Source organism: Watersipora subatra, chromosome 2 (assembly GCF_963576615.1).
Source record: "Watersipora subatra chromosome 2, tzWatSuba1.1, whole genome shotgun sequence".
Lineage (NCBI taxonomy): Eukaryota > Metazoa > Bryozoa > Gymnolaemata > Cheilostomatida > Watersiporidae > Watersipora > Watersipora subatra.
Window position 1 is genome coordinate 10,528,544 of NC_088709.1, and position 26,928 is coordinate 10,555,471.

General features: G+C 36.1%; 3 protein-coding genes across 4 annotated transcripts in view; 1 reads left to right on the forward strand and 2 right to left on the reverse strand.

Annotated features, from left to right (window-relative positions):
- Window positions 1-10,672, reverse strand: part of LOC137386887 (PTB domain-containing engulfment adapter protein 1-like) — a 16,084-nt gene extending 5,412 nt beyond the window's left edge. Inside the window, exons 1-4 of the mRNA XM_068073080.1 lie at window positions 10,560-10,672; window positions 7,009-7,196; window positions 4,270-4,371; window positions 1,041-1,178 (exon numbers count right to left, since the gene is read on the reverse strand). Coding sequence (XP_067929181.1) covers window positions 1,041-1,178; window positions 4,270-4,371; window positions 7,009-7,167 — 399 coding nt within the window. The 5' untranslated portion in view covers window positions 7,168-7,196; window positions 10,560-10,672. The remainder of the gene's footprint in view (window positions 1-1,040; window positions 1,179-4,269; window positions 4,372-7,008; window positions 7,197-10,559) is intronic.
- A 178-nt stretch (window positions 10,673-10,850) lies between these two features.
- Window positions 10,851-26,928, forward strand: part of LOC137388915 (phosphatidylinositol-3-phosphatase SAC1-like) — a 31,138-nt gene continuing 15,060 nt past the window's right edge. For both annotated transcript variants that reach the window (XM_068075412.1, XM_068075413.1), the window contains exons 1-8: window positions 10,851-11,006; window positions 17,399-17,493; window positions 18,878-18,955; window positions 21,150-21,277; window positions 23,380-23,494; window positions 24,029-24,157; window positions 25,392-25,479; window positions 26,689-26,788. In XM_068075412.1, coding sequence (XP_067931513.1) covers window positions 10,969-11,006; window positions 17,399-17,493; window positions 18,878-18,955; window positions 21,150-21,277; window positions 23,380-23,494; window positions 24,029-24,157; window positions 25,392-25,479; window positions 26,689-26,788 — 771 coding nt within the window. In that variant the 5' untranslated portion in view covers window positions 10,851-10,968. The remainder of the gene's footprint in view (window positions 11,007-17,398; window positions 17,494-18,877; window positions 18,956-21,149; window positions 21,278-23,379; window positions 23,495-24,028; window positions 24,158-25,391; window positions 25,480-26,688; window positions 26,789-26,928) is intronic.
- Window positions 12,036-26,928, reverse strand: part of LOC137388916 (uncharacterized) — a 111,491-nt gene continuing 96,598 nt past the window's right edge. Inside the window, exon 12 of the transcript XR_010978044.1 lies at window positions 12,036-12,047. The gene's annotated coding sequence lies outside the window, so the exon portion shown is untranslated. The remainder of the gene's footprint in view (window positions 12,048-26,928) is intronic.

Here is a 26,928-nt window from a genome sequence, read left to right on the forward strand (position 1 = left end):
TCAGCAGAGCCATTTCGTTATCATCGGCGTTGAGAATACAATCACAGCTTATCGAAGACACTGAGTGTTGTATGAGAGCTGATGACAACATACTCCTGCCTGTTTCCTCACGCGTGAAGAGAGATAAACTAAAACTAAATAGGACATCGCCTGTAACAATGGCCTCTTATCAAACTCACACAGATGATCTATTTGAATAACCAACATGACACAATGATAACAGCTATGAGATGATACGATTCGCGGCTTATCAACTCGGCCAGTAACTGTAAAATCAGCAAAACCACCTCAATCAAGTTCTCACATACACATGTTTTCATGATGGGATTTTGAGTTGTGCACAATTTTGAGTTACTACGCGATAAGTGTTTCACCAGACCTGTATGTTGCAGATTAATACGGATGTTTTGTTAAAAAAGATACGAATTTCTACACCAGAGCTGTCAACTGTTTAAATCGAAAGAAGAATGACTGAAGCAAAGAAAATGTTTAAAATGGACTAACTTGTGCAGCTTTTTCTTGGAAATCATCCAGTTTCTATTTTTGCAACCATGAAACATTCGGTACAAATGTGTGAGTCACAAAACTTGACTTGCAAATTCTTACTATTCACGGATTGCGGAACTAAGCTAACTGGGTCATGAAAACATAGTTATTGAGGCATGTCAATGAATCGACTTGATTAGATAATGATACAGACCAGCAATCGTTAAAAAAGGCGCTATCTTGTGACTCTTAAAATAATGTTATGATGTTGAAGACTTATTTGCATTTTTGATTGTTATGTGCATGTCTACATCTACATAGAATCTGAATAGATTAAATTTCGTCCAAAGAAAAACGGTTTAGCGAAACCATTTTTTGCTTTTTCAGCTACAATGAAAGCGCAAAAGGTCTGCCATGTTACGTGTTTGACTCACTGTAACACCTCATAACTAGCATTCATTCGTAGGAATCTAGTAGCTAAAGTACTGTCTCAAATAATAACAGAGCTGCAATATTAAACTGCAAATTCAAATATCATAAATACAAATGCTTACATTTTTTTCACTGCCTAAAACAAAACAGAGATGTTTGCCAGTTGTTCCTTCTTTAGCTATGAAGGTAAAAAGTTTCTTTTCCACCTTGTCATCAGCACAGTATGAAATATGGTGCAATGGAAACTTGTACTGCTGTACCTACAATCAAACCGAAATGCAGGAAATTCAAGAAAACCAAGATGACCTACAAATTTGCTAGCCGTAGGCGATGTAACTTTTTACCAATACCGGAATAAACACAAGGAAAGCTAAGCGACCAGAGCTCTACACAGACTTACCAAGATACCAGAGCTCTACATAAATCTACCAAGATACCAGAGCTGTACACAGCCCTACTAAGATGCCAGAACTCTACACAGACCTACCAAGATACCGGAGCTCGACACAGACCTACCAAAACACCAGAGCTCTACACAGACCTACCAAGATATCAGAGCTCGACACAAACCTACCAAGATACCAGGGCTCTACCCAGATTTACCAAAACACCAGAGCTCTACACAGAACTACTAAGATACCAGAGCTCTACACAGACCTACCAAGATACCGGAGCTCGACACAGACCTACCAAAACACCAGAGCTCTACACAGACCTACCAAGATATCAGAGCTCGACACAAACCTACCAAGATACCAGGGCTCTACCCAGATTTACCAAAACACCAGAGCTCTACACAGAACTACTAAGATACCAGAGCTCTACACAGACCTACCAAGATACCGGAGCTCGACACAGACCTACCAAAACACCAGAGCTCTACATAGACCTACCAAAACACCAGAGCTCTACACAGACCTACCAAAACACCAGAGCTCTACACAGACCTACCAAGATACCAGAGCTCTACACAGACCTACCAAAACACCAGAGCTCTACACAAACCTACCAAGATATCAGAGCTCGACACAAACCTACCAAGATACCAGGGCTCTACCCAGATTTACCAAAACACCAGAGCTCGACACAAACCTACCAAGATACCAGGGCTCTACCCAGATTTACCAAAACACCAGAGCTCTACACAGACCTACCAAAACACCAGAGCTCTACACAGACCTACCAAGATACCAGAGCTCTACACAGACCTACAAAAATACCAGAGCTCTATACAGACCTACAAAAATACCAGAGCTCTACACAGACCTACCAAGATACCAAAGTTCTACACAGACCTACTAAGATAAAAGAGGTCTACGCAGGCGTACCGATGTACCAGAGCTCTACACAGACCTACCAAGATACCAGAGGTCTACGCAGACGTAACAATGTACCAGAGTTCTACACAGACCTACCAAGATACCAGAGCTCTACGCAGACGTGCCAATGTACCAGAGCTCTACACAGACCTACAGACAACTAATATCAACTACAAGAGTTACATACACCACATTATATTCATCATAATGTACAAACAGTGTTGAATATCATACATGAAATCAGTGCATATATATTACAATAACTTAGAGTACACGAGGTCAATTGGTTCAACTGGTATTGTTATTATGACAGCTCATATGCAGAGTTGAAAAGGTTGAACAAAAGATGAGCCGGCTTATTCAACTCAGTCTGCGAGTCTCAGTGAAACCTGCAGATACGATGGCTATAAAGGTTAACACAGCCAGCAGTATTAGCTAGGATGTACGTAACGCAGTAGGGAAACTGGCAATCTGTTCACTAAACATTTCTATCAAATGATTCTTAGAATACTAATGCAAACAACGTTTCATGTCAGTTTATTGAACTGCAATAAAACACTGACAGGAGGTGATGTCTGCTTTGGTTAGAATGAAAGTCGGGCGTCTTACATTTATGCTTCTCAACTAGTAATGAACCTAGTACTAGTAACTAGTATAATCCCAACTTCTCGCCCAAACTTGCACCTACAATGTACATTACCAACAGAAAAAGCGTCAAGCATTTGATTAACAATTCAGGACTTGTCCTAATGAGCTATTGCATCTGTATGATAGTTGCATCTGTATGATAGATGACAAACAGTAAAGCCCGGTTCCCACAAATGCTGCAAGCACCAGTGGCAGGACCGCAGGGCTATCGGCAGTGAAATGGGAGCCTACGCACCTGCCCAGTACCGTCGGTAGTTGCCAGCGGACAACGCAAGAGCTCAGCGCTGTTCAACTTTCGCAAGAAGCCGCATGCAGAAAATTCCCGAAATGCAAAGTACAGGTGAAGAAGAGCAATCAGTGAGACAGTTTTGTGTGAACGTGAGTCGCCGAGCCTAACAACGCAAATGTTTTGCGAATCAAGATTACCGGCGGGGTCTCGCATCTAATATGGAACCACACTTTAGACAAAGCATGGTGGGAAGTGAAGACGAAATGAGAGAGATTGCGCAACACCAACACCGTCAGCCTTGCAAGAAACCCTTTGTGAAGCGCACTAGAACAAGCAAACATGAGCAAAATCTTCTGTCCTCGACATTCGCGGAAGTCAATTTTGTTACGACGCTAGTAATGTAAACTGTATACTTCCAAGATTAGTTGAAATTCTTTCATTAAGAAAACCATTGGGGAGGGTGTGTTATTTGTTCGATCTATTTCCTGAGTTTCAGCCTTAAGGCATACAGGTAAATACAAAGTAATATGTTGGATAATACATTCTACTTGCCACATATCGCGCGCAAACCAATTAAGCAAACCAATCAAATTAGTAAATGAATATCAGTTTCCTTGATACACTGTGAAAATAATTAATCACACATAGATCAGCCCCTCCCTACATAATGACCTATCTCACCGTTGAGTCAACATAATATATACACATACTCTGATGAATGTGTAAGCAAGTACTAGAGAATATAACTAATCGGAGAGCTATTTTAGTCAGTGACATACATGTATGTTTGTCGATGCTAATAAGCTACTCAGTGTTGCAACAGTTCCAAGTAAAGATAGATGATCACCACAGTAGATGGTTACAAAATCAATCTCTCACTGACTATGATTGATGTTTTTTTCTAGCTCTAACATTTCCTTCTATGAATATAGCATCAACACACCACAATGATATAACTGCTACAGAGAATATCCAGCGCACCGTGAAGGTGAACTTTAATTATCAAATTGAATCAAAATTAATGGTCATAATCTCATATTACCGTGACAAAAGAAAAAACATTTGGTAGACCTAAATATCATCAAGCGAGTGGTAGAACATGTCAAAATAAAGAAAATGAATAATTTACGCTATTTTCCACCTGCCTATTCATACCTTGCTTTTAGGGTCCTGTATAGAGATACCGTCTACATTAATACAGAGCTCAACCTTGGGTGTCACCTTTTGACCTTCGGCTCTTCTCACCTGCTTGTTGAACTACAACGAGCCATATTCACCCATCAGAATATTTGTTTAAATTATGGTGACGCTGTAACGATAACTGTTACGTTGATATGCTCTAAAGATCATAAAAAAGGTCAGACCTCACTGGAGGCAATATAAGATGCGTACTGAAAAATGTGAAAGGATTGTGAAGGTGGAAAGCGCGAGTAAAACAAAATGCTGTTGACATTTATCCAGACCAATTGTTGAGATGAAGCTTTTATAAGATTGTATGTTGTGAATATACACCTTTTATTTCTCAATAATTTTGTACCTTGGACTGGTTTACATTAATTATTTTATCATAAACTAGTAGCAAGGCTAGTGACACGGTGAATTTCCTTAATTTTCAATCAGATAAACTGCGGGTGGGTGTTCAAGAGGCTGGTTCACAGGAACCAGATGGAGCTTAGCTTCGGAACCAAATATTTCTAGTGACCTGACGGAAGGAGTGGAGCATATGTGTGTGAAGTTTTGGTGAGATCGGCCAAAGATGTGTAAGTTTATAAAGCCTATGCAGACTAACTAATATACACACTATGACAAAGTGAGATTTATTAATAAAATTAAATATTTCTTATATGTTTAAAATTACATTTTAAAACATAATTGTCAGCAATCAGAGAATCATTTTTGCTGCAAATATTAAGCAGTAAAACCCTTTTGTCACACATTGCTGTATCAGCTGCAGCGTTGACACTCGTAAATTTGTACACAATTATTCCGCGGTTTAGTTTTGAAGTGGGAAACAGATACATCCATCATGAGGATAGACATTGTTATTACCTGCTGTATCGTTAGGGTACTAACAAACCGATACCATGTCATAACATTCAATGATAAACGATTCCTTTGGTCAAATGTCAAACACTCCAACTTGACCTCAAAAAACAGGAACTAGTTCATACCATGACTCTACTTGCCTACTACCAACAGCAAACCTCAGTTTATGACTCATTGATAAACAAGGCTAATTTCAAACAGAATGTCAAACAGATACTAAAGCTCAATATTCTGACTGGCAGTTCGGGCTATTCCACTGAGGGAATCAATTCCACTAGCATTTAAAACTTACGCAACCAACATAGTTCTATGAACATCGGCAACTCATAGTAGACTGTGGAAAGACTTAAGATGAACCAACCAATAATAAAATAGTATAAGTTAGTGGAGGATGAACCAACCAATGATAAAATAGTATAAGTTAGTGGAAGATGAACCAACCAATGATAAAATAGTATAAGTTAGTGGAAGATGAACCAACCAATGATAAAATAGTATAAGTTAGTGGAAGATGAACCGACCAATGATAAAATAGTATAAGTTAGTGGAGGATGAACCAACCAATGATAAAATAGTATAAGTTAGTGGAGGATGAACCAACCAATAATAAAATAGTATAAGTTAGTGGAAGATGAACCGACCAATGATAAAATAGTATAAGTTAGTGGAAGATGAACCGACCAATGATAAAATAGTATAAGTTAGTGGAGGATGAACCAACCAATGATAAAATAGTATAAGTTAGTGGAGGATGAACCAACCAATGATAAAATAGTATAAGTTAGTGGAAGATGAACCAACCAATGATAAAATAGTATAAGTTAGTGGAAGATGAACCAACCAATGACAAAATAGTATAAGTTAGTGTCTTCCTTATTTTCAGCATCTCAAAACCAATATTTTAAGTTTTGAAATGATAAGAGCACAGAGCCAACTCTCAGGCCAAGCTAAGCTAATGTACAGTGGTGTGCGAATAAACTGGACCCTCTTGTTGAAAAACTAAAATTCTCATTTACAGCAATGTTACAAATAGTGAGTTTAGTCAATATTCATAAATTATATATTAAATTGATCCTCAATTTGCCCTGTTTTCAAATTTGCAAGCCATACAGCTGTAGAATTGTTTTTGAATGATTACGTAGGCTAAATTTTGAACATTTCATTTTTAATGGTTGAAGGTAACAAGATAATAATCTGTACTGCTATGATCACAACACATACATTTTTATTTGCCTTATTTTAAGTCATAGCCTATATCTGTACTATATGACTTGAAATGAGATAATAAAAGGGAAATTTTATCTTCAACCATTAAAAAAATTAAAAGTTCAGAATTTAGACTACCAAATCATTTAAAAACATAATTTTACAGCTATTTGGTTTACATATTTGAAATCGGGACAAAATGAGAATTAATTTAATATATAATTCATGGCTATTGATTAAATTCACAATCAGTAACAATGTTGTAAATGAGATTTTTAATTTTCCAACAAAGAAAGGAGTACATTTTCTGTAATTATGACACATGATGAAAATTGGGTAGAAGCTATGGCTAAATTCTCAAACCTTCATCGTGCCAGTAAAAATAAGGAAAACAAGCTAGTTGTACAAATATAATAGGACAACAGTTTTGATTTGCTAACAACATGACCCATAATATGGGATGTCACATAATGTAATTATCAAAGACTTGCCTACAAACTACCCTTTAAACATATGAGTCACTGTCTTGTTCGAACCATTACCCTTGTAACACGAGTCATTTACCTATTCTGACCAAGAGCTCTTGTAAACTGTTTTCAAATAACACGAGTAAACAAAAATCAAATTAGGTCAAAATCTTACCTTCATTTTTCGCACAGCTTCTTTTATTGGCTCTGTACCCTTAGCCTGTTGCACTTCCTGTTCGCCGTAGAACTTCACTGTGTATACGAGTCGACCCCGAAGCATAGCCTCTGGAGCATGAGGCCATTGCTTGTTGCCCGACACTACCTTCCCACTCATCTTTGCAAACAGCAGTTGCAGTAGGACCTCTGGCAAAATGGTTGCAGTTAAAATTACTGTATGAGAACCATGAGTTACAGCTATGTTTAGGCTGGTGAAAGACCAAATTTTGGTCAATTAAAATTTGAGAAAACTTATAGTAACTCATATCTGAACATTTATATCTCTGACTAGCTAACTTTTTTTTTACTATTGATATGCTGATAGCTGGTCTCAGCTATGACTAGAACAACTTCTTTATAATTTTATAAAGACCAAGGTCAACTATTTCATTTTTTAACATTTACGTATCAGTTGAACGTTCCTAACCTATTCCAAATTTATAAATAGTGGCTTATGTTCTCAAAACTTATCAGCAAAATATTAACCAATGGGTAAAATAATTCCAAGCAGACGTACTCTGCATTCGTATTTTGTGGTACAACACCATGAAAAGTAGATTTTTAATGAGCCTACATGTAGCATGTTAACCTTTACATCCTGGATTATGATAGCGAAGCAGATTTAGCCAGCTTTGCATGTATTTGGCCTGAAGAATGACCATTTTAAGGATATCAAATGTTACAAATAGGTCAGGAGATATACGGAGAGCATCATACTTTGATATTAAACTACAAGCAAAAGTTCAGTAATTTAAAATTCACATTATAGAGTATATTCTGTTTACAATCACCGTATGATGCTAATTTTAATAAATTTAAGATTCGAGCGAATGTTTGACTGCAAACTTGATGTAATTTTTGACATATGACGCAAACTATTTCTTGAAGCATAGTGGTTTCATAAATCAAAATGCCATAAAACCTCTATTTGAACGCCACCTCTATTTGACCACCACTTTGAGAGAAGGGTCGAAAAATAAAGCGCCACTCTCTATTTGAACGCCACCTCTATTTGACCGCCACTTTGACTATCTTTGATCTTTATGAACCCATAATATCAAGTGATCAGTGGAAAAGTGTCCACAAAAGCGTATTAATTAATAATGAATCGTTTACATCAATAACAACCAATTTTCTCGTTGTCCGACTCCAAAGCTTTTTGCTTTTTTTGTTGAAACTTTGAAAGCAACACCATAGAAATAATTACTAACTGTTTCAGGCTAATAGTGGTTCCTTGTCTAACGCGGTCAAACTTCGGTCAAACTTGTCTAAAAAACTGTTTGCAAAGTTTGGGCCAAAGGTTACATTTAGCGAGCAAAACCTTTACATGTTGCACTTGTGCTAAATGCAGTGCGTAAAAGTTGCTTCGCCAAAAAAATTGTTCGGACCCTAATATCAACTAGTTTAGCAGTGCAGAAGAAGAGTTAAGGTCAGAAGACATTGTGGAAGGTATTAGACAACTAGAAGATGTTCGTTCCATCGAAAGTGTATTCCGACAATTGATCGACGCTCGTAACTCCTCTTCTACTGCATATAAAAAGCTAGTTTTGTCTGCGAACTGTAGCAAACATATCAATGAGTGCAATGGTTTTTATGCCATATGGCTGTAAATACAGATATAAAATAAAAGTATGTTTTCAAATTTGGAATGAAATGAAAATTGAAAGCGCTAACAAATTGCAAAGAAGGACACAGGCTAAAATATTATCGCAGGTCAATTGCAAGCAATAGATATTAACTGGTAGAGATATTTTTCGGTTTCTCAATGCATATCTGTTAGATCTCTGACAAGTTGGAGGTAAGTTAGCAGATTTATTGCATCCAAAAGGTTCAATATCGCTCCACCAAAAAACGCAAAGTATAGGTGATGTTTGCTTCGCCCATAAAAGGGCTGTTAATTTTCCCAAAATTCTGAGCCATTTCAAAAATAAACCGCCAGCCTCTATTTGAACGCCGCCTCTAATTGACCTCCACTATAGAGAAAGGGTTGAAAAATAGAGCGGCATGGCGCTCAATTAGAGGTGGTACGGTATTTGTGATTAATTATATTTTTACATGTCAACACGCAATGTTTCGCTTCATTATTTAACTTGTTTCATTACTAACTTTTAATGTTTATTAACATGCAACTTTCCTAGGTAACATTATGCTTGAATAGGAAGACTTTAAAAGATATTATTCAGAAGTAGTTAATTTAGCGTTTCAACTTGCAAAATATGTTGACACATATGCAAAACCTGTGATAACGATATAAGCATGCAATTATCCTTTTAATAGTGTCATTCCACTAATAGCATTAAACTAAATGTTCGGATAACATTAAACAGTGTTGCATACTTTCTTTTCTCCAAAATCATGAAACTCACCTAACAAGACTAGTGCGAGTGGCATTAGTAATAATAAAGGTAAAACAAAACTTGAAATTAAAGCCAGAGAGTATAGGAAAACATGAGCAAAAATCTTTGGAAAAGAGCAAATCATTTCAGGTCATAGCAAATCAAACAATTTTGATGTTTCAAGCCATCTTGTAGATATCGAAGAGAAAATAAGAGTAAGAAAAAATATTAGAATGGATTATCTTTGTATGTTGAAATCTGAACGTGTATCATAACCACTTCTTATAACAACATCGTATATATATGAATAAATAAAATCCACATTGATTAGCCTATAGCATTTGCATAGCTCATGCTGAAAAGAGTTAAGGAATTATATCTTTATGTTAAACTAAAAACATAATAGGCCTTTCAACAGCTTAACTTGTAACTCCATCATGTTTCATAGCTTAGCTAATTGAGAAAGCCTTTCGATCCAGCTTACAGGTAGTCAACAAATCACAACATAATCAACGTTGCAGTTCATGATTGGAAACTATTATTGTTCCAATATCGTGTTGGTTGGTACACATCCTTGCGTGGACAAAAAATAAAAAAAGAATTACAGTACAAAAGTGTGAACACTTGAGAGCTAAATTCATCATCTCAAACCTTTCCGAGAAGAAACGTCTCAAATAACTTTCGTCGCTTCAAAATTTTATAAGCTTGATACCATTCATACTAATTTTGTCGTATAGGATATGATATACAGGAACATAATGAACAATATATAAAATTAAACATAGACCTGCTGCACTCTTCTGTACAGATCATTAAAATATTAAATAAGAAAACAGTGTTGCAAAACAAGCAGACGAACATTGACTAGCAAAAAGGAATAACACAGAAATGTCATCTTCCGAAGGGCCAAAATTTTTCTTGATTAAAAAGCCACAATTTCTAGTCCTAATGATAGGAGAAGCTACAATCTTTAAATCTCTACCGTGCCAATGAAGAGTTTGACACCCGAGCCGCATCACAGCCACCAAAAAAGGTAATTGCATTTTAGATTAACAACCAAGATTTCAAGCTCTCATAACAATCGCGAAAGCCTAGCTTTGCGAAGTAAATAGCAAAGCTAAAGGTAAATTGCCTAGCTAGGTAACAAAAATATAACAAGTTACAAGTATCTTACATAACTAATTTCAAAATCCAGAGCCAGTCTTGCCTTTCATGCGGTGTGGGCTTAAAACGTACAATGTGGTGCGTGCATTCGTCAGATTAGGAAGTCTCGTTACTTTGCTTACGCCTAAGCTACTTATAGTTGCTCTCTCTTTGCTCTTTTGAAAATCGCTTCAAATATAATAAGTTGAGTCTTACAAAGGTTTTCCTCGCCGCACAGGCTTCATTACTACATAACATTGACAAACTTCTGAGTGCTTAGTCCAAAATTTAATCACGTACGTTGACTTCGTGAATCGTTAGTGTATGGTGAGCAAGTGCAAGTAGCGCTCAAAAAAGCGCCAAGATGTTGGCTATCTACCAGGAAGAATAATCGAAATTGTAATATTTCATTGAGATAGTAGCATTGTTGAACCGCAAATATGTCTGTGGCTACAATGGTGTACGACACCATGAGATTGTAAGTTTACATGTTTAATGTTGTGCCGAGATACTTACCTAAATACGTAAGTTACATAAGCTGCACATTCGTATCGCTATAATATGGTGATCCAACATCAGAATAGTACAATCATACCTGCCAACTCTCACGCATTGGGCGTGAGACTCACGCAATCACCCCAAAGAAAAAATGGAAATGCGTGAGAATTTTGCCCCAATTTCCTAAATTTTATATATGCTGTCATTGATACATCAATTGCCCCAAAATTAAATCTCACGCATTGCCCCACTCTCGGGTTGGCAGGTCTGAGTACAATGATACCATCAGATATATAGGGTGGTTAAAACACGGGCAAAATGTTTAGGAAGTGTTCAAAATTTCTTACTATTATGAATCCACTTCACTAAGACGCTTTTAAATTCTAGACTGTATAGGACATCATAAACGTCCACTAGATAACATACTTGCTACTAGAGCCGTTTTTCTCGTGCATCTGTACAGTGCTCCGATTCACTTACTACTAACCTTAAGTAATTATTGTGTAATTACCTGTTAAATGAAGTTATCAGGTGTTAGGCAGGGGTCTCAGCCTGTCCAGAAAAAATCCAAGCAAATACTTCACATTTCTTTGGTAAGGAACTTCTTACCCGAGTTCAAAAGCTTTATTGGTATGAGGGCTTTCAACTTGATGAAGAACAGAAAGTGAGTGGGATGTAGCACTTAATGACGTATGAACAATAAGAACAATCGCTATACAGGCAAAGAAATTTAGGAACTGTGCAATCTGTTATAGTCCATTGTAGCTTTTTTGCAACGTTTCAACAATTCATCTTTATTGTCAATTTCCGTGGCTGGAGATCGTTTGTTGACCTTCATTTGTAGGATCGCATTTATTGTCTCTATAGCAAGACTATTGCGTACTGGTGTGTGTACAGCCTTTAATAGACTAAATAGCCTTTCAGTACCTGCGTTGCTATTGGGAAAAGCTAGAATATAGCTCATGGCTAACTGCACAGCTGGATACTTCTCTGCCATGTGAATCCAAAACGGTATACAATCCTTGGCTGTATCAAACTCATCACAAAGCATCATCCTCAGCTGTGTTTTAAGGTCTTCTGGCACTGGTGCTCCTTTCAGCTTACACAGATCAATAAATAGTTTAATGACATTGCGATTCTCAGAAATGGTTTGTAGGTTGAGGACACTGAAGGCTTTTAGTAGGTCAACTGGAAAGGTGGTTCGGAGCTTGGTAAAAAATGCAAGTATCCAATCCTTGCAGTAATTTAGTACCTTGTGTTCGGTCTCGGTGTCTTCATCATAGATACGTTCCAATTCTATCCTACAATCAGTACTGATGGCAAACTCTGATGGTTCTAGGAAACTACTCAAATCAATCTGGGAGAGATCATGTCGCAGATACGGTCGAATCTTTTCTGGAGGGAGAATGCGACCCAGTAAGTCCTTGATCAGAGACAGGGTTGCCTCATAACCTCTATCAAGTATAAACTGCTCATTCTGGAAGAGTACATTGTACTTGTCAACAGTTTTCAGCGTATCACTCAAAAAGAACAGCAGTGGCTTTGTCACTGAGTCAGTGAGGATCTCTTTTATATTCTTTGCCTTTCCTCGCTTCTCGGCCTCCTTACAATCTATGAAGTACTTCATTATGGGTTCATAGAATACCAGCAGCCGTTCTAGACAGGGCCTTATTGACAACCAGCGAGTAGAACAATGCTTTAGCATCTTCTTATATTCAAGATCTGGGTATGCTGCAAAATAGCTTTTCAGCTCTTCTGTTCTGGGCATGCTGTTGTCAAAGTGGTAATGAATATCTACCAAAAGGTCGTCTACGGAAAATGGTAGAGCTTGACTGGCCTTTTTAACACAGAGATTGCAGAGATGACAAATACAACCCATGTCTACCACATTTGGATTTTGGTCTCTAATGAGTCTTATCACACCTTTGTGTTTGCTTTTCATCACATTGCAATTGTCGCTCTGGAAGGCAACAACATTAGTCCATATTATCACACCATGAGTTTTGAAGAATGAGTCCACGAGCTTGAATATGCCATTAGCAGAGGCATCTGAGCATTTGACCAGCTGAACAAACCTTGTGGAATTTGTCTTGGTAGGTTCATCATATAAGGATGCCAGAATTGCTAATACCTTTTCACTAGAATCATTGCTTTCGTCGATCATAAGAGTAAAAGGCTTAAGCTTCAGCTCTGCAATGACCTGAGTATTATAATAATTTCCAATGCACTTTGTGATTTGTGCCACTTTAGTAGCTCTACACATCATTGACTTGGCTATCTTGCTGTCAGAGCATACAGATTTTAATCCCCTGTAAAATGTATAACAATGTACAGTATGTAGTCTATTATTGTTAGAATAATATTCCATCAATACTACAAGTGAAAAAGAAAATATATTATGAAAAATAATAAGCTACCTAGACTATATACAACTCGTGAGGAAAGAATCACTGTCATGTAAGAGTGCTTACTAACTACTCTCAGTTAAACTATGTTGTACCTACCTAGCAACCTCAGCACAAGCAACAAAGCTGACATTCTTCATGGTAAGCATCTGAATTAGCATGACCTCGGATTCTATTACATTGTTATCTTCTTTGTTTTTCAAGCCATACATATCCAAAGAACTCTGCTTTTTATTTCGTTCCACTGCCTTGATATGTTTGGTTGTATTGGTATGTTTCCTAGCATCTTTGGCTCCCCCTCTTTGAATGTTAATAACTGATCGGCATTCCAAACAACACAGTTCATATTCAGAGTGCTTTTTAAACGTGTTTGGACAACTTTCATTGAGCTCAGCAAGTAAATTGGCAGATGCTTTGCTGCCAGCAAGCTTCTTAGGTTTTTTAGATGGTGGGGCAGCCTCAACAACAACCTCTTCTTCACTATCGCTGCTGACCGCTAAGGGAGAAGCAGCAGCCATTTTTCTGCACACTAAGTTGCTTTGTAGATAACATGCATGTTACGCATGATAGATTTCATCTTACGTTGAGCATTAATTCTGCTGCATGTATTTCTCAGACTAGCTTTAGCTTGCGATCATAAAAAATGAGCATTTAGCGTATGCCAAAGACGTAAGATTTCATTTGAAATGTGTGATTATTACTATATATAACGATCGATTCAACAACGAGTTACCCACATTCGTATCATACGGGTATATTATGATTAAACCTTCATGATTCACCCTTTATCAGTTACAGAAGTTAGGCTATAAAATTTAGCGATTCAAATAAAAATTTCTCTTTCTTTGTCAAAGACAAAGACATCTTGCTAATTAATTAAACTTCTTTAAATAAAATTTTTAATGAATTTCTATCTCTTTTAACACAGGGATTAAGCTGATAAGAAATGTAAACAAGAAAATCCGAGTAAGTGGTTGAAAAATCTTAGCAGATTGCAAGGAATCCGAGCATAAACCTTTATTGGACAAAATCCGTCCGAGTGACTGCTTTTGAACTTCAAATCCGACCAATTCGGATTAAATCCGAGTAGTTGAGACCCCTGTGTTAGGCTGGAGAAAAAGCAGTTAATGATATCAATTGATTAAGAAAAGCTTTGTGCACCAAAACGTTACAATCAATTATAAGTATTGCTACCGATACATAGTTCACAATGCTGACATATAGTGATTGCAACAATCCATCAATCAAAAATACACAGTGCTGTAATTTTTCACCGTTAGAAACATGTATTTTCTAGGTTAACATTATTTTCAGTGTATCACTTGCCGGTTATATAGAGACTACAAAAACATCAAATTCAAAAAACTTAATTACACATCTAGCTATGCCCTTAAATGTTGTGCTATATAAAGTATATTATTCAACTAGTAATTAATAAAATGATATAAGATTAAAATTTAATTGAATTATTATAGTGCTTTTGAATTTTGTTATTTGCGCCTCACTTTCTCATGAGGTTAGTGTAACTACGAGTTTAGTTTTAACAAGCGAATCACAACTACTACTTGTTCTTGTTTTATGACTAGTTTACATGAAATCTAGAGTCTGCAGAGCACATTTTGGACAGTTTTATAAGCAGCGTGGAGGTTGTTGATAGTCTAAAAGCTTAGCAAAAGCATGACTATTTGAGCAGCAGATGGAAATATAAACGCAAAGGCGGTTGCAAGAGATTTAGGTCCAAAAATTTTGAAATTTGTAGCCTCGATTCTCCTTACAGCAACAGCTTGATAGGTTTAATAGAGTATGCTAGCTTAGTAAAGTTACAACTTTTGTAAAAGCAGCTAATTTTAAGCAAAAACCTCACACTGAGGAAAAACAGCCTTGAGAGCAATGATGCTAAAATAGAGGAGTGCATGCTACGATAGATGTCCATTTTAAGGAATTTCAATGCTAGTTGCCAGGATCAAAAGTATTTTCTTTATAATAGAAGCGTTGCTAACTACACCTATCCATGTGTGTGTGTGTGTGTACTGACGATTCATCCTTGAAATTTGAAGATGACATGATAAACAAGTGCTTAGCGTTGTATCACCTGCTAACGCTTGAGACACTTACCTGATTAGAGATATCAATACTTTGAAAATTGTATCAATCGCGATATCAAAACCGTGCAGTGCATTTGCTTTTTAATTTTAGTAATACTCTTTGTTAGTACTAATATGTTGTGTTATTCTAAAGACAAGAAATTTTAAAATTTGAAATCTGCAAATTTAATTAGAAGCCCCGGAAGGTACATGTAAGTCAAGTGCTAATTCAAAGCCAGATAGACATACAGTAACAAGACAGCAAACAGACAGTGACAATGATTCAAACATCGTAACTATATTACTTTTAGTAATTGTGATAGACTATGGTTTCTGAAAACTTTTTTTCCATTCATTTTTTCTGGTTGAATAATACAGACTCATTCTTAAAGTCAGGTAATTTAATTTGTACTCTTTTCTGAATCATTATATAGTTTATTAATATTTCTGAATATATTATATATACATGCATTTATATACATGTATAAATACACACACACACATGCAGTATTAGTAGACCTAAAGAGAACTCAGCTCCGAAAAAGAATATCTACATAGAAAAATTACATGGATAAGGGTAAAGTTTTCTATCAAATGTCACTGCAAATCTGTTTCATGCAACCACAGTCATCAGGGGACAAGTGGTGAATTACCTGACGAGCACGGTTGTACGATTCAGATTTGCAGTGACTAGATAAACATTTTTTCACATATTTACATACATTTATATCTACATATAAATGTATATATAAATATATGTATATATATAAATATATATATAAATAAATATATATATTGTATGTAAATATACAATATATATACATTTTACACACATATATATATTATATATATATGCGTGTGCGTATATATACACATGTGTATAAGCAGTCAGGCCTCCAGCAAACAACACCCAATACATCAAATAATTCAGTGTTAACACAACTAGAGAGTTGAAATAGATCATCTTTTACTTATCTCAAGTTGGTTAGGTAAAACTATTTTAGTACTATTTGAGCTTCTAGAAATTAAGGATCATGTTTTATCTTAAAATTGGGCCAATACAGTTGAAAGTATTGCGTTTGATGCTGAATAGGTAACTCACAACCTGGGATTGTTTTTGTCTGTAACATAAGATGATCCTGTAGACCTGACATAGCCTACTAAAGACAGCGAGCAAGAGTGTGGATAAAATGATCTACATGTAGAACTAATTGCTCATATAAAATTTTTAATTCTGAGGTTTTCATGATTTGAATGAAGCCAATAATTATTTACTTTGGTGGTTTTCATATTGTGCTAGTCGTTCTCTTGTCGCTGTTGTTGTACCCCTTTCACTAGATGTTGTGGAGTACCTAAGCACTGGTATTCCGCATGGGTTATTCACTTGTGTTTTTAGCTAACTTTTTCATGTTATGATTGAGTGAAAACTGAGATATTCCCATACGCCATCTTGAAAGTGCAGACGGATGAATGACCATTTATCTCATTCCTTCTAGTCTCTCAGTTCAATGGTACTCTAAGCTTTACCCCGAGTGTTGAACAAAACAAGCTGAGGATGTACACTGATTACGCTATTATTTTAATACTGTTATTCAGTTTGATTTCATAGAGTTAGAAGAAAAACTCTTTTGCATAAAAAGCTTGGTACTGAATGTGCAGCCACACTAAACTTACTATATTTATGTCTCCCAGAAACGTAAACTATATAAGTTGGTTTCTGTTTAATTCCCGTTGTGGAAGACATCGATATAACAGAAGTACTCATTGTATATCAGCATATATATTGATTGTTACTTTTCTTCTCTTGCTATTTACGTAGCATTTTGCAAAGCTTTATAGGTTGCTCTGTTTTGTGTTATTTTTTCTGAATATTTTGTATGTAGATTCATCAGTAGTGACCATTTCCATCTGCAGCCGACAGAAGCCACCCAGACACTCATCATTGATAGGGTCTCGAGAGAACTCAGCATTGTCGAAGGTTTGCCTTACTTTTAACCTTGGAATCTCATTTTGTGCTTCTCTGTTCGTTCAAAGGTTTTTCCTGTTGACTTTTACCAGTCCTGGCAAAGTACAAAAAGTTATGTCAGTTAACATTTTAAATTTTTGAATTATTGCAAACCTTGTTTAGATAATTACAAAATTATCTGCGCGAAGTTTTAGCTTTAGCACCAGCTGATTGCCATAATATTCTCTTTCAACTTCTTCCCTGCCAGTCCTCTACATGCGTATCTCAAGCATACTACATGACTGATACATTGGGCTCCCTAAAGCCAGGGTTGGTCTATTAAAATCATTGATTTAAATCATGATTTAATTCATCCTAAAAAAATCATGTTTGATGGTTTTTTGATTTTTTCCATGTCAAAGGCTGTGATTTAAATCATCCTAAAATATCATGTTTTTATCAGAACAATCCCCAAAAATTGGACTTATAGTGGGTCTACTGTGAATATGAACTGCACAACTTGGTCAAAATTGAAATAAAAAACAACTTTTAATAAATTAAAGTGATGCAAAGTTGTTTTGTTATGTTGCTAATATTTTCATGTGGCACACTTCAATAAAATGATATTATGTTAGTGGTTATGAAAAAAGCTGGTAATTGATGTTTTCAAAAAAATCCGATTTAAATAAAAAAAATCTGATTTAAATGAAAAAGCCGGTTTTTAAAAAAAAATCATGATTTTTTTCAACCCTGCTAAAAACACCATTAGTTCCTCTAAATCAAATCGTGCACAGAAACAAGAATGTTGACTTCTCAAACAAACTTGCCACTCACAAACCACTCATAATCCATGTAATTATTTAAAAGTCGTTTGCAATCTCATGCTGTGTCATTTTATCTTGCTTGATAGAAACATACTGTGTGTGAAACTGGTACTTGAAAAGTTAATAGGAAGGTCTTGTCTGGCTTGAAAAATTGCTCTATTTGGTGAAACATTTTTGCCTTTGCTGTCATCCGTTCTACAAATAGCACAATTTTGTCAGACCTCACTAATAGACTACTGAAGGTGTTGACTGACCTCTCACCAGTGAACAGTTACTGTGTAGTCTTGAAGGAATTCACGCGTCTATTTGGATGATACTTTCATTTAGTGTATGTTTAATTGTACATCTTTGCCAATATCATGGTAGTACAGGTGCATTCATTTTTATCCAAAAACTTGATTTTTGTTTGTTTTCATATGTTAGTTTTTAAGTTCGCAACCAACAATATTGATTATTTTACAGATATATCTTCCTTATTTGTTTTCTGTAAAACAAGTCCATGATGAGGTAGTGCTTAGTGCCTTTTTAGTATCTAGATGATGTAATTATAGTTCTTTCTTTCAGTTCTATGTCAGTGTGTAATGTAATTTTAGGGTCAGCAGTGGACATTCCGGCAGCAGCTGTTAGCAAGAATATCTTTGGAATTCTGGGAATTGTCAAACTTATTTCAGGTTAAAATTCTTCCTTGTCAATCTTCTTTTTTTGCATTTTGATCAGTGTTGGTGTGAGTGTTGGGGTGTTGTGTGTTGGTCTGTGCGCACGCGTGTGCACTTCCTATGAAATATACAATGCCTATCTCACCAATGGTCTCTGTGTGGATATGAGCAGTATGAGTGTGGTATGTTCGTATTCAGGCCTCTATGAACTAGTTATTAATATAACCTTTTCAACAGTTTACTTGTATTTTTGTACTGCTGACTAACTTTACAAATTATAAAGCTTGTGTAACTAAATGATGTCATTAATAGAACAAACCTTTTTACACATGGTAAAAAATTGTTAACAAGACTGGAAATGTCATATTTAATTTATATCTGTATATTTTGCTACTGTTGGGTATTGATTGGTTGATGTACATATAAGGTCAAACTCAACTCATGATTACCTGTATGATTACTGTATGAAATAATTTTGAACACGTGACTTCCGAAGTCGTACAAAATACTAGTTAAATTGTAAATATTACATTTGTTTAGGATTAAACAATGGTTCATACCTTGTAACACGTGACATACCGCATGACATATCGTGTTACATATCATGTTACATGTCATCTGACATGACGTGACATATCATCTGACATATAACATGATATATATCATGTTAAATGTGACATGTCACGTGACATATCACATGGTATATCAAGTACTATAACATGTGACATATCCTGTGACATATAACGTGACATATAATGTGACAACATGTCGCATATTATGCGACACATGACACATTACATAGTCTATCACATGACATATTAAGTGATATAGCATGAGACATTATGTTTCATATCATGTGACGTATCATGTGATGTCAATAGACAGCCCCTTTCATCGATCAGGCGCATGGGATCTGTTTCACAAGAAGGAATGAATTTTAATCCACCAATGCTCTCTGCCAAATGTTGGTCCTGCTTTTACATGGACTGTATCAATGGTATCCATGGGCTTTGCCAAAAAGTGCTTGAATCATATGAGTCACCTTGACTGACACTTTCTAAGCTGATGTAAGAGAAAACTTTCTTATTTATATAACCACAATAAATTTTGTAACTCTCAAGGGTTGCACATGTGGAAAGACAAACTCATTTGACTATGTCACATGACTCATTGCTCTACAAATGGGCTGCATGTTTATAAGTTTGATGTTTCTCATATTACATTGTGTCACACCACACAGGGGTGCAGTTGCCTAGGAGACTAGTGAGGCTCTGGAGACATATGATGAAAGTTTCTTAAATAGATTAAAGTTTCTTAATAGATCTAATATGATCGCCTTATTTGGTGTTACTGAACGATGGTATTTGAAGTCATATCAGAAAATTGATTACCACCGATGTTTGACTACTGAAGGCCCTTTAAACACAAAGGCTTGTTCACCGATTACCATTAAAAATCATGTAGATGTTTTTAACTACAAATTAAAAGGTCATTGTACTTACATGTGACTTTTTATCATAAGATAGACGTATGCTATAAAGGTTGTGGCACTGTTGCTAAATGATAACAGATTTGACCAGTCAAGAAATAGTGTAACTGTACATTCTGAATGTTTCATCAAACTTTCTTTGAATTTTTGTCTTGATATTGCAAAAAATGCTTCTTGAAGGTTTTCTACCTCTCTTCTTGTATTTAAGGTTTTTCCGCTTGAATAATACATTTTTCCATATATTATATACAATTATCTCAGTTTGGGTCTATTTCTAGCATGTTCTTGGAAGCATGCTTCAGAATTCAATGTTCATTAGAAATACATGTTTACTATCACAATATTAACACTTTTCATGTCTGTGGTAAGTTCCTTTGGTAATTCATTGTTATCTCAGGGGAAGGTTTAACCCCGTAAGGAAACTTGCAATGTGTCTGCCAAATACTTTTCATCTAATGGTTTTTATGGTTTTTAATATTTGATTAGGCCAAATTTGCCAACAGCTATAACATGTCAAGAGTTGTCCTCTTCTGTACATTGATTTGATACAAAAGGGAGCCATTATTGACTTCAGATTATTTGCTAATAATGTGCCGCGTATCACACCAGATTCATTTGCCTGCTGATTAATTTCACAAAAGACACAAATTTTCCTCTGTGTACTTCCAGTATTGGTGAGGGCGATATGCATTTAGAATTTGACCTTTTTATATTTGTCAGGGCCCAACCTGGTAGTCATAACAGACAGAACGCTGGTCGGAGAGATTAATGGCCACCTAATATGGGCTATAAACAAAACTGAAGTCTTCCCCTATGCTAAGAGCGTATTTCATCTCAACTCAAGACAGGTTTGTCTGCTCGCTATCTTAGTTTAAAGAATAGAGAAAGCATAATATTTTTATGCTTTATTATTTATCTTGAGGTGTTGACTGATGTTCTAAAAAAAGAATCAAGGAGATTGACCAACCAGAAGCTGAGATATAGCCAGCCAAACACAGGTCTACCAGAAAACATAAGTTTTTTGGTAGTCATCAATATATGACGTATGAAATCGACTTGTGTGCCATTGGTCAATTAAGCCAACTAATGCGCTCTCCTATAACAATCACGGCGTTTTAATTGGTTTAATCCCTGGAAGTATAGAACAATCAAATTGGGCCTAACAATCATTGCTCTGAGAATTCCGAACCAGTCCCTCTGACGTGTAGATTAGTTTTAGAATAAAATAATTACACGCATCTATTATTTCGCAACATTCTGCTATCACGTTCTACAAATTATATTAGTTACATCCTTTATTCTATACGCAGTTATATTATTATTTTGTATAATATGCATTATGATTATAATATTAATCATAAAAATAATCATAGATAAGATAATAGATCAATAGAAAAATCAAATCAAAAGTTATCGTTTTCTATTTTTACAGCAAGAGCAGCACGGTCAAGTTATTCTTTTTAAGATTATGGCTGTAGTGAACTTACAGTCTGTTAATAGTGACGATAATCATGAAAATCAACTAAATGCTGCAGTAGATACACAATAGAAAAATGATGAATGAACAAAAATTCACATTCTCATTTCTTATTCTAAACGACTTGCAATCGCGGATGTCGCATATAGACTATACACGCGCCGTTTGTGGAACAGAGGATCTTCGGAGCATATCCGTGGAGATCGAGTTAAAATTTGAAGCACAATAGTCAAAATATGCTCTTCTGTTTTGACAAATCACGGCGAGGGGTTGTGGGCAAATGCCTTTACCACACAATGTTTGCTTGATTTTCCTGAGAAACCAGAGCTAGTCTGTAAATTATTTACTATCGCGAGAAGCTTTTCACATCTCGTAGCCAAAACAATCATTATACGTAATGGCGGTAAGGGTGCACAACTCCGGCACATGAACATTAAGTCGATTTTATACGTCACAGTTTTCGGGATTTTCGAAGGGTTTTCCTCTGATTCTTTATTAGGTAGACCTGTGTTTGGCTGGCTATATCTCAGCTTCTAGTGGGTCAATCTCCTTGATTCTTTTTTTAGAACATCAGTCAACACCTCAAGATAACTAATAAAGCATAATAATATTATGCTTTCTCTATTCTTTAAGCTTAAATAACTGCAGTATATATTCATTACCTGGTTATCATCTTTCCATTGGTCCATTAGTACGGCTGCTTCATCTACACTTTTATTCCTTGCAAAGCATCTTTGAGAATTTTATCATCTGTTGAAAGCGTTAAATAGCTTTCTGTAATTTGTGGGTGAACTTGTGAACGCAAATGAGAGGGTTGTAGAGTATCTAAAGCTCGTGTAGGTGGCCATGTGAAAAGAGGTGAAAAGCATTATATTTGTAGAAGAGATTACTACCATGCCAGCGTTTAATATCGAATCACTGTCTCTGTTGCCATCATCACACTGTCCACCATGTTAGTGCTTGTGCGGAGTGTTTTGCATCACTCGCATCCCATTGGTTGAGCCTATTAGTAGCGAGCGCACATTTTGCTCGTTTGGAAAGTTTCAGGATGTTATGGGCCCGTCCTCTTGCTAATTCTTTTTTAGATAACAAAAATAGACAAGAACAGTTACGAATAATCTTGGAAATAATTTACCTAGTGTTGAAACTGTAGCTGTTGTTGAAAAATCAACAAAAAGAATTAGTGTGTATTCTCAACCTGTCATTTGCTCGTACTATCAGAGCCTCAATCTTGAAAACAATTAAAAACTCAATCTATGTCACTACTTCTTATGAGCTCTTGCTTAGGGACCCTTGTCACCAGTTCCTGCCATAAGATCCAAGGCTTTTTCTTCTACGATCAGGAGTCACTTGCTATCTGGTGACAGCACTGTCCACACCCTTTAATAATCTCACAGCGTTTCTCCTTCCTACAATAAGGAATCTTCCTAGTGGCTGTTACAGCTCTGTTAATTGATGCCTTTATCCCTACAGCAACAGGACAACAGGACTTACGAGCTGTTGCTGAAGACAGCGTTGGACACCAAAGGACTGTATTACTCAACCTCATATGACCTGACACATACTCTGCAACGACTCTATAACACGAGTGAGTGCTTGATCTCTAGACATATCGGCTTAGATATCTTTGTAACTTGATGTCCTATACGTACAAATAGCAACCTTGCCAGTAAATAGTGGCCAATTTTTGCAGCCTGTTGCATTCTAAATTATATAATTCTGATCGTTTATATGTAAAGTTTTGTTTTGGTCTAGTCATGCCTGGAATTTCTTTTATTAACACTCAGATAGCCTGCTAGTGGGTGTTTAAGTGGCTGGTTCTCAGGAACCAGGAGACCAATTGTTTTTGATGTTATGGCGGAAGACATGGTGCATATTCATGCGTGTGAAGTTTGGATGAAATTGGCCAAAAACTGTGGAAACGCATAGCATTTACACGCACGCAAGGACAAAGTGGGATTTGCTAATGCCTGCGGTGCAATGCAGACGGGTAAAATTGTCAAAGATGTGCCACTTTATATGATGTTCATGAGCAGGTGACTCCGAATCATTTGTTCATTTACGATATAAAGTCAGTTCCGTATACTTACATGTAGTAATGAATAGACAGAACGCTTTGCAGGTAGCGACTTTTCAAGCATTTCATTGGCCGAGAGGGCTGATCAGAGGTTTGTATGGAACCACAATCTACTGAGAGAGTTGAAGCAGCAATCGGAGCTGGCACTCTATACGCTGCCTGTAGTCTGTGGCTGTATCCTTCATCTAGCAGCTCTTATTTTTCACATTTAGTTTTCCAAAGGTGTTACATTTAAGGCAGTAGATTCAAACAATATTTCATGTTATTTTCTATTTTTAATGCTATAAAGAAAAGATGTGCCAATTGGTAAGAGTGAACTGGAAAACAAAGTGGAGTACACACATTCGAATTTCTACATTATACATGTATATATATGTATTCACCATATATACATGTATATACATTTATCATTTCAGTTTTACCTGATGAATGGTAACAACCATAAAACTTTAAGTAATAATTATTTTTTAAAGTTTTTAGTTCTCAATACATTTTATATACATGTATATATATCTATACAGTAAAATCTCTACTAATGAAAGACTACATACAGAATTTCCTTGTTAAGAAACATCTTGTCGGGGAAATTTTGCTTCGACTTGTGAAAGATATTTCTAGCTACGAAAAGCTGAAAGGTTTTTCGTACTTGTACAGGTTTATTATTTTTGCTCTTTGGCTCATTTGCTGCCCGTGGGTACAAGTTAGGATGTGACTAATTCAGTTTCTTTTCCTAGCGAATGTCATTATATGACAAATGTTTTTGTTTACCATTATTTTATAATTTGGAGTTATCATATATCGAATACGGAGTAGGAAGACCGTCGTTTCTAACAATTCAAGCTCTGTGTTTTTGTATGATGCCAGTTTTTCAGTTTGTGCCGATGTAAATAAATCACTCTACATGTACTTACGTTTTTCCAAACATTCATTCTGAGCGAACAAAACTGAAACAATACAACACCCACCTCTTGCGACCTCCATCCTTCAACATCCTGTGCTTTTTTATTAACCTCGTTTAGACGACCAACTACAGAGGTAAACAGACAAACATCGTTCATAGTTTTTGTTTGTTATTTCTCTGTTTTTTCTTTTTTAAAGATGTAGTTTTTCTATTTGCGATGTAGTAATATAATTCTAACACTTGTTTGTTACAAGGTTTAACTATTACATCTATTATTTATAGTTAATACAAATGTTATATCTGAGTTTTGTGGAGACTTGACACGGATTAGGGCGTTTAAATGGTAAAATCGGTTTCTGCTTGCGAAATTTTCTACTTACGAAATGGCTTCTGAAACGAATTACATTCGTAGGTAGAAGTTTCACAATACAGAACTCTTGGATCAAAGTATCTAATGGTATTATGATTTATGAGTCATTGTTTGGTTTCCTTACACTGCATAACCAGTCATTGCTATAAAACCGGTCTCGATGAGAGGACACAACTTCAACTATGTGCTCATATCCAGACGGAGTGTGTTTTGGGCTGGCACTCGGTAGGTCCATTGGTTAGAGCTAGCGATATGCGCAGCATTGGTGGGTATCTACACGTGACTGTTTTCTGTAGTGTTTCTGCGCAATGTGCCTTTATATCCCAGAAACTAATTTAACTGCGAACGATAAGCCAAGGCTCACAAACAGAGCTTATTTCATGTGAACTGAATTAAAGAATAACGGTTACAACTAAAAATAATAATATAATATGAATAAAGTTCTAATAGTCAGGAGTATGTTGTATCTATTAGCTATGCAAGCATATTCTAAGCAGGTCATATGTCACAAAAAGGTTACAAATAGTGGTTAGTCAGTTTTCTGTTGCACATTTCTGCCTGAATGAGTTCTTTTTAGATTGGCCAACTATATTAATAGTTGGCCAACTGCCTGATACACCGAGTTTCGCTACAAATATCTCACCATAGTTAGGATATGTTGCACATTTCTCTAAAGTTTATCTTCATTTACCTAAAGGATTATGTTGCTTGTTTTTTTTCATTTTTCTCAAATCTTTTTATGATCAAAATCTTTAGGAACAGCTAAATACATGCTGCGATCTTTATTAGAGCATATACTAGTACATGAGTGGCTAGCTACATGCTGCGATCCTTATTAAGGTATATACTAGTACATGAGGGGCTAGTTACATGCTGCGATCTTTATTAGAGCATATACTAGTACATGAGTGGCTAGCTACATGCTGCGATCCTTATTAAGGTATATACTAGTACATGAGGGGCTAGTTACATGCTGCGATCTTTATTAGAGCATATACTAGTACATGAGTGGCTAGCTACATGCTGCGATCCTTATTAGGGCATATACTAGTACATGAGGGGCTAGTTACATGCTGCGATCCTTATTAGGGTATATACTAGTACATGAGGGGCTAGTTACATGCTGTGATCCTTATTAAGGCATATACTAGTACATGAGGAGCTAGTTACATGCTGGGATCTTTATTAGGGCATATACTAGTACATGAAGGGCTAGTTACATGCTGTGATCCTTATTAGGGTATATACTAGTACATGAGGAGCTAGTTACATGCTGGGATCTTTATTAGGGCATATACTAGTACATGAAGTAAAGTGTTATGGCTCAATTATTTTAGAACTTTATTTTGCTGTCAGTTCAATTATGCTGTCTTTGTTGTGCAAGACAAGATACAAGTGGCCTGAGATAAAGCTAAAATCTTTTAAAAACTTCAGATACAATATAAGAGGACTGGACTCAGATGGTCACGCTGCCAACTTTGTAGAGACAGAGCAGCTGATTGAATACGACTACAGTAAATGCTCATTTGTGCAGGTGAGTGTTTTTTGACAGTTGTTTACTGGTGAGCTTTTGCTTGTCCCATCTTTTGCATTTACTTGATTACTTTTCTCCCTTTATCTGGTGATAGTACAAACGGTAAACAAATCTCAAATCACAGTTAGCTTGTTGGTAGA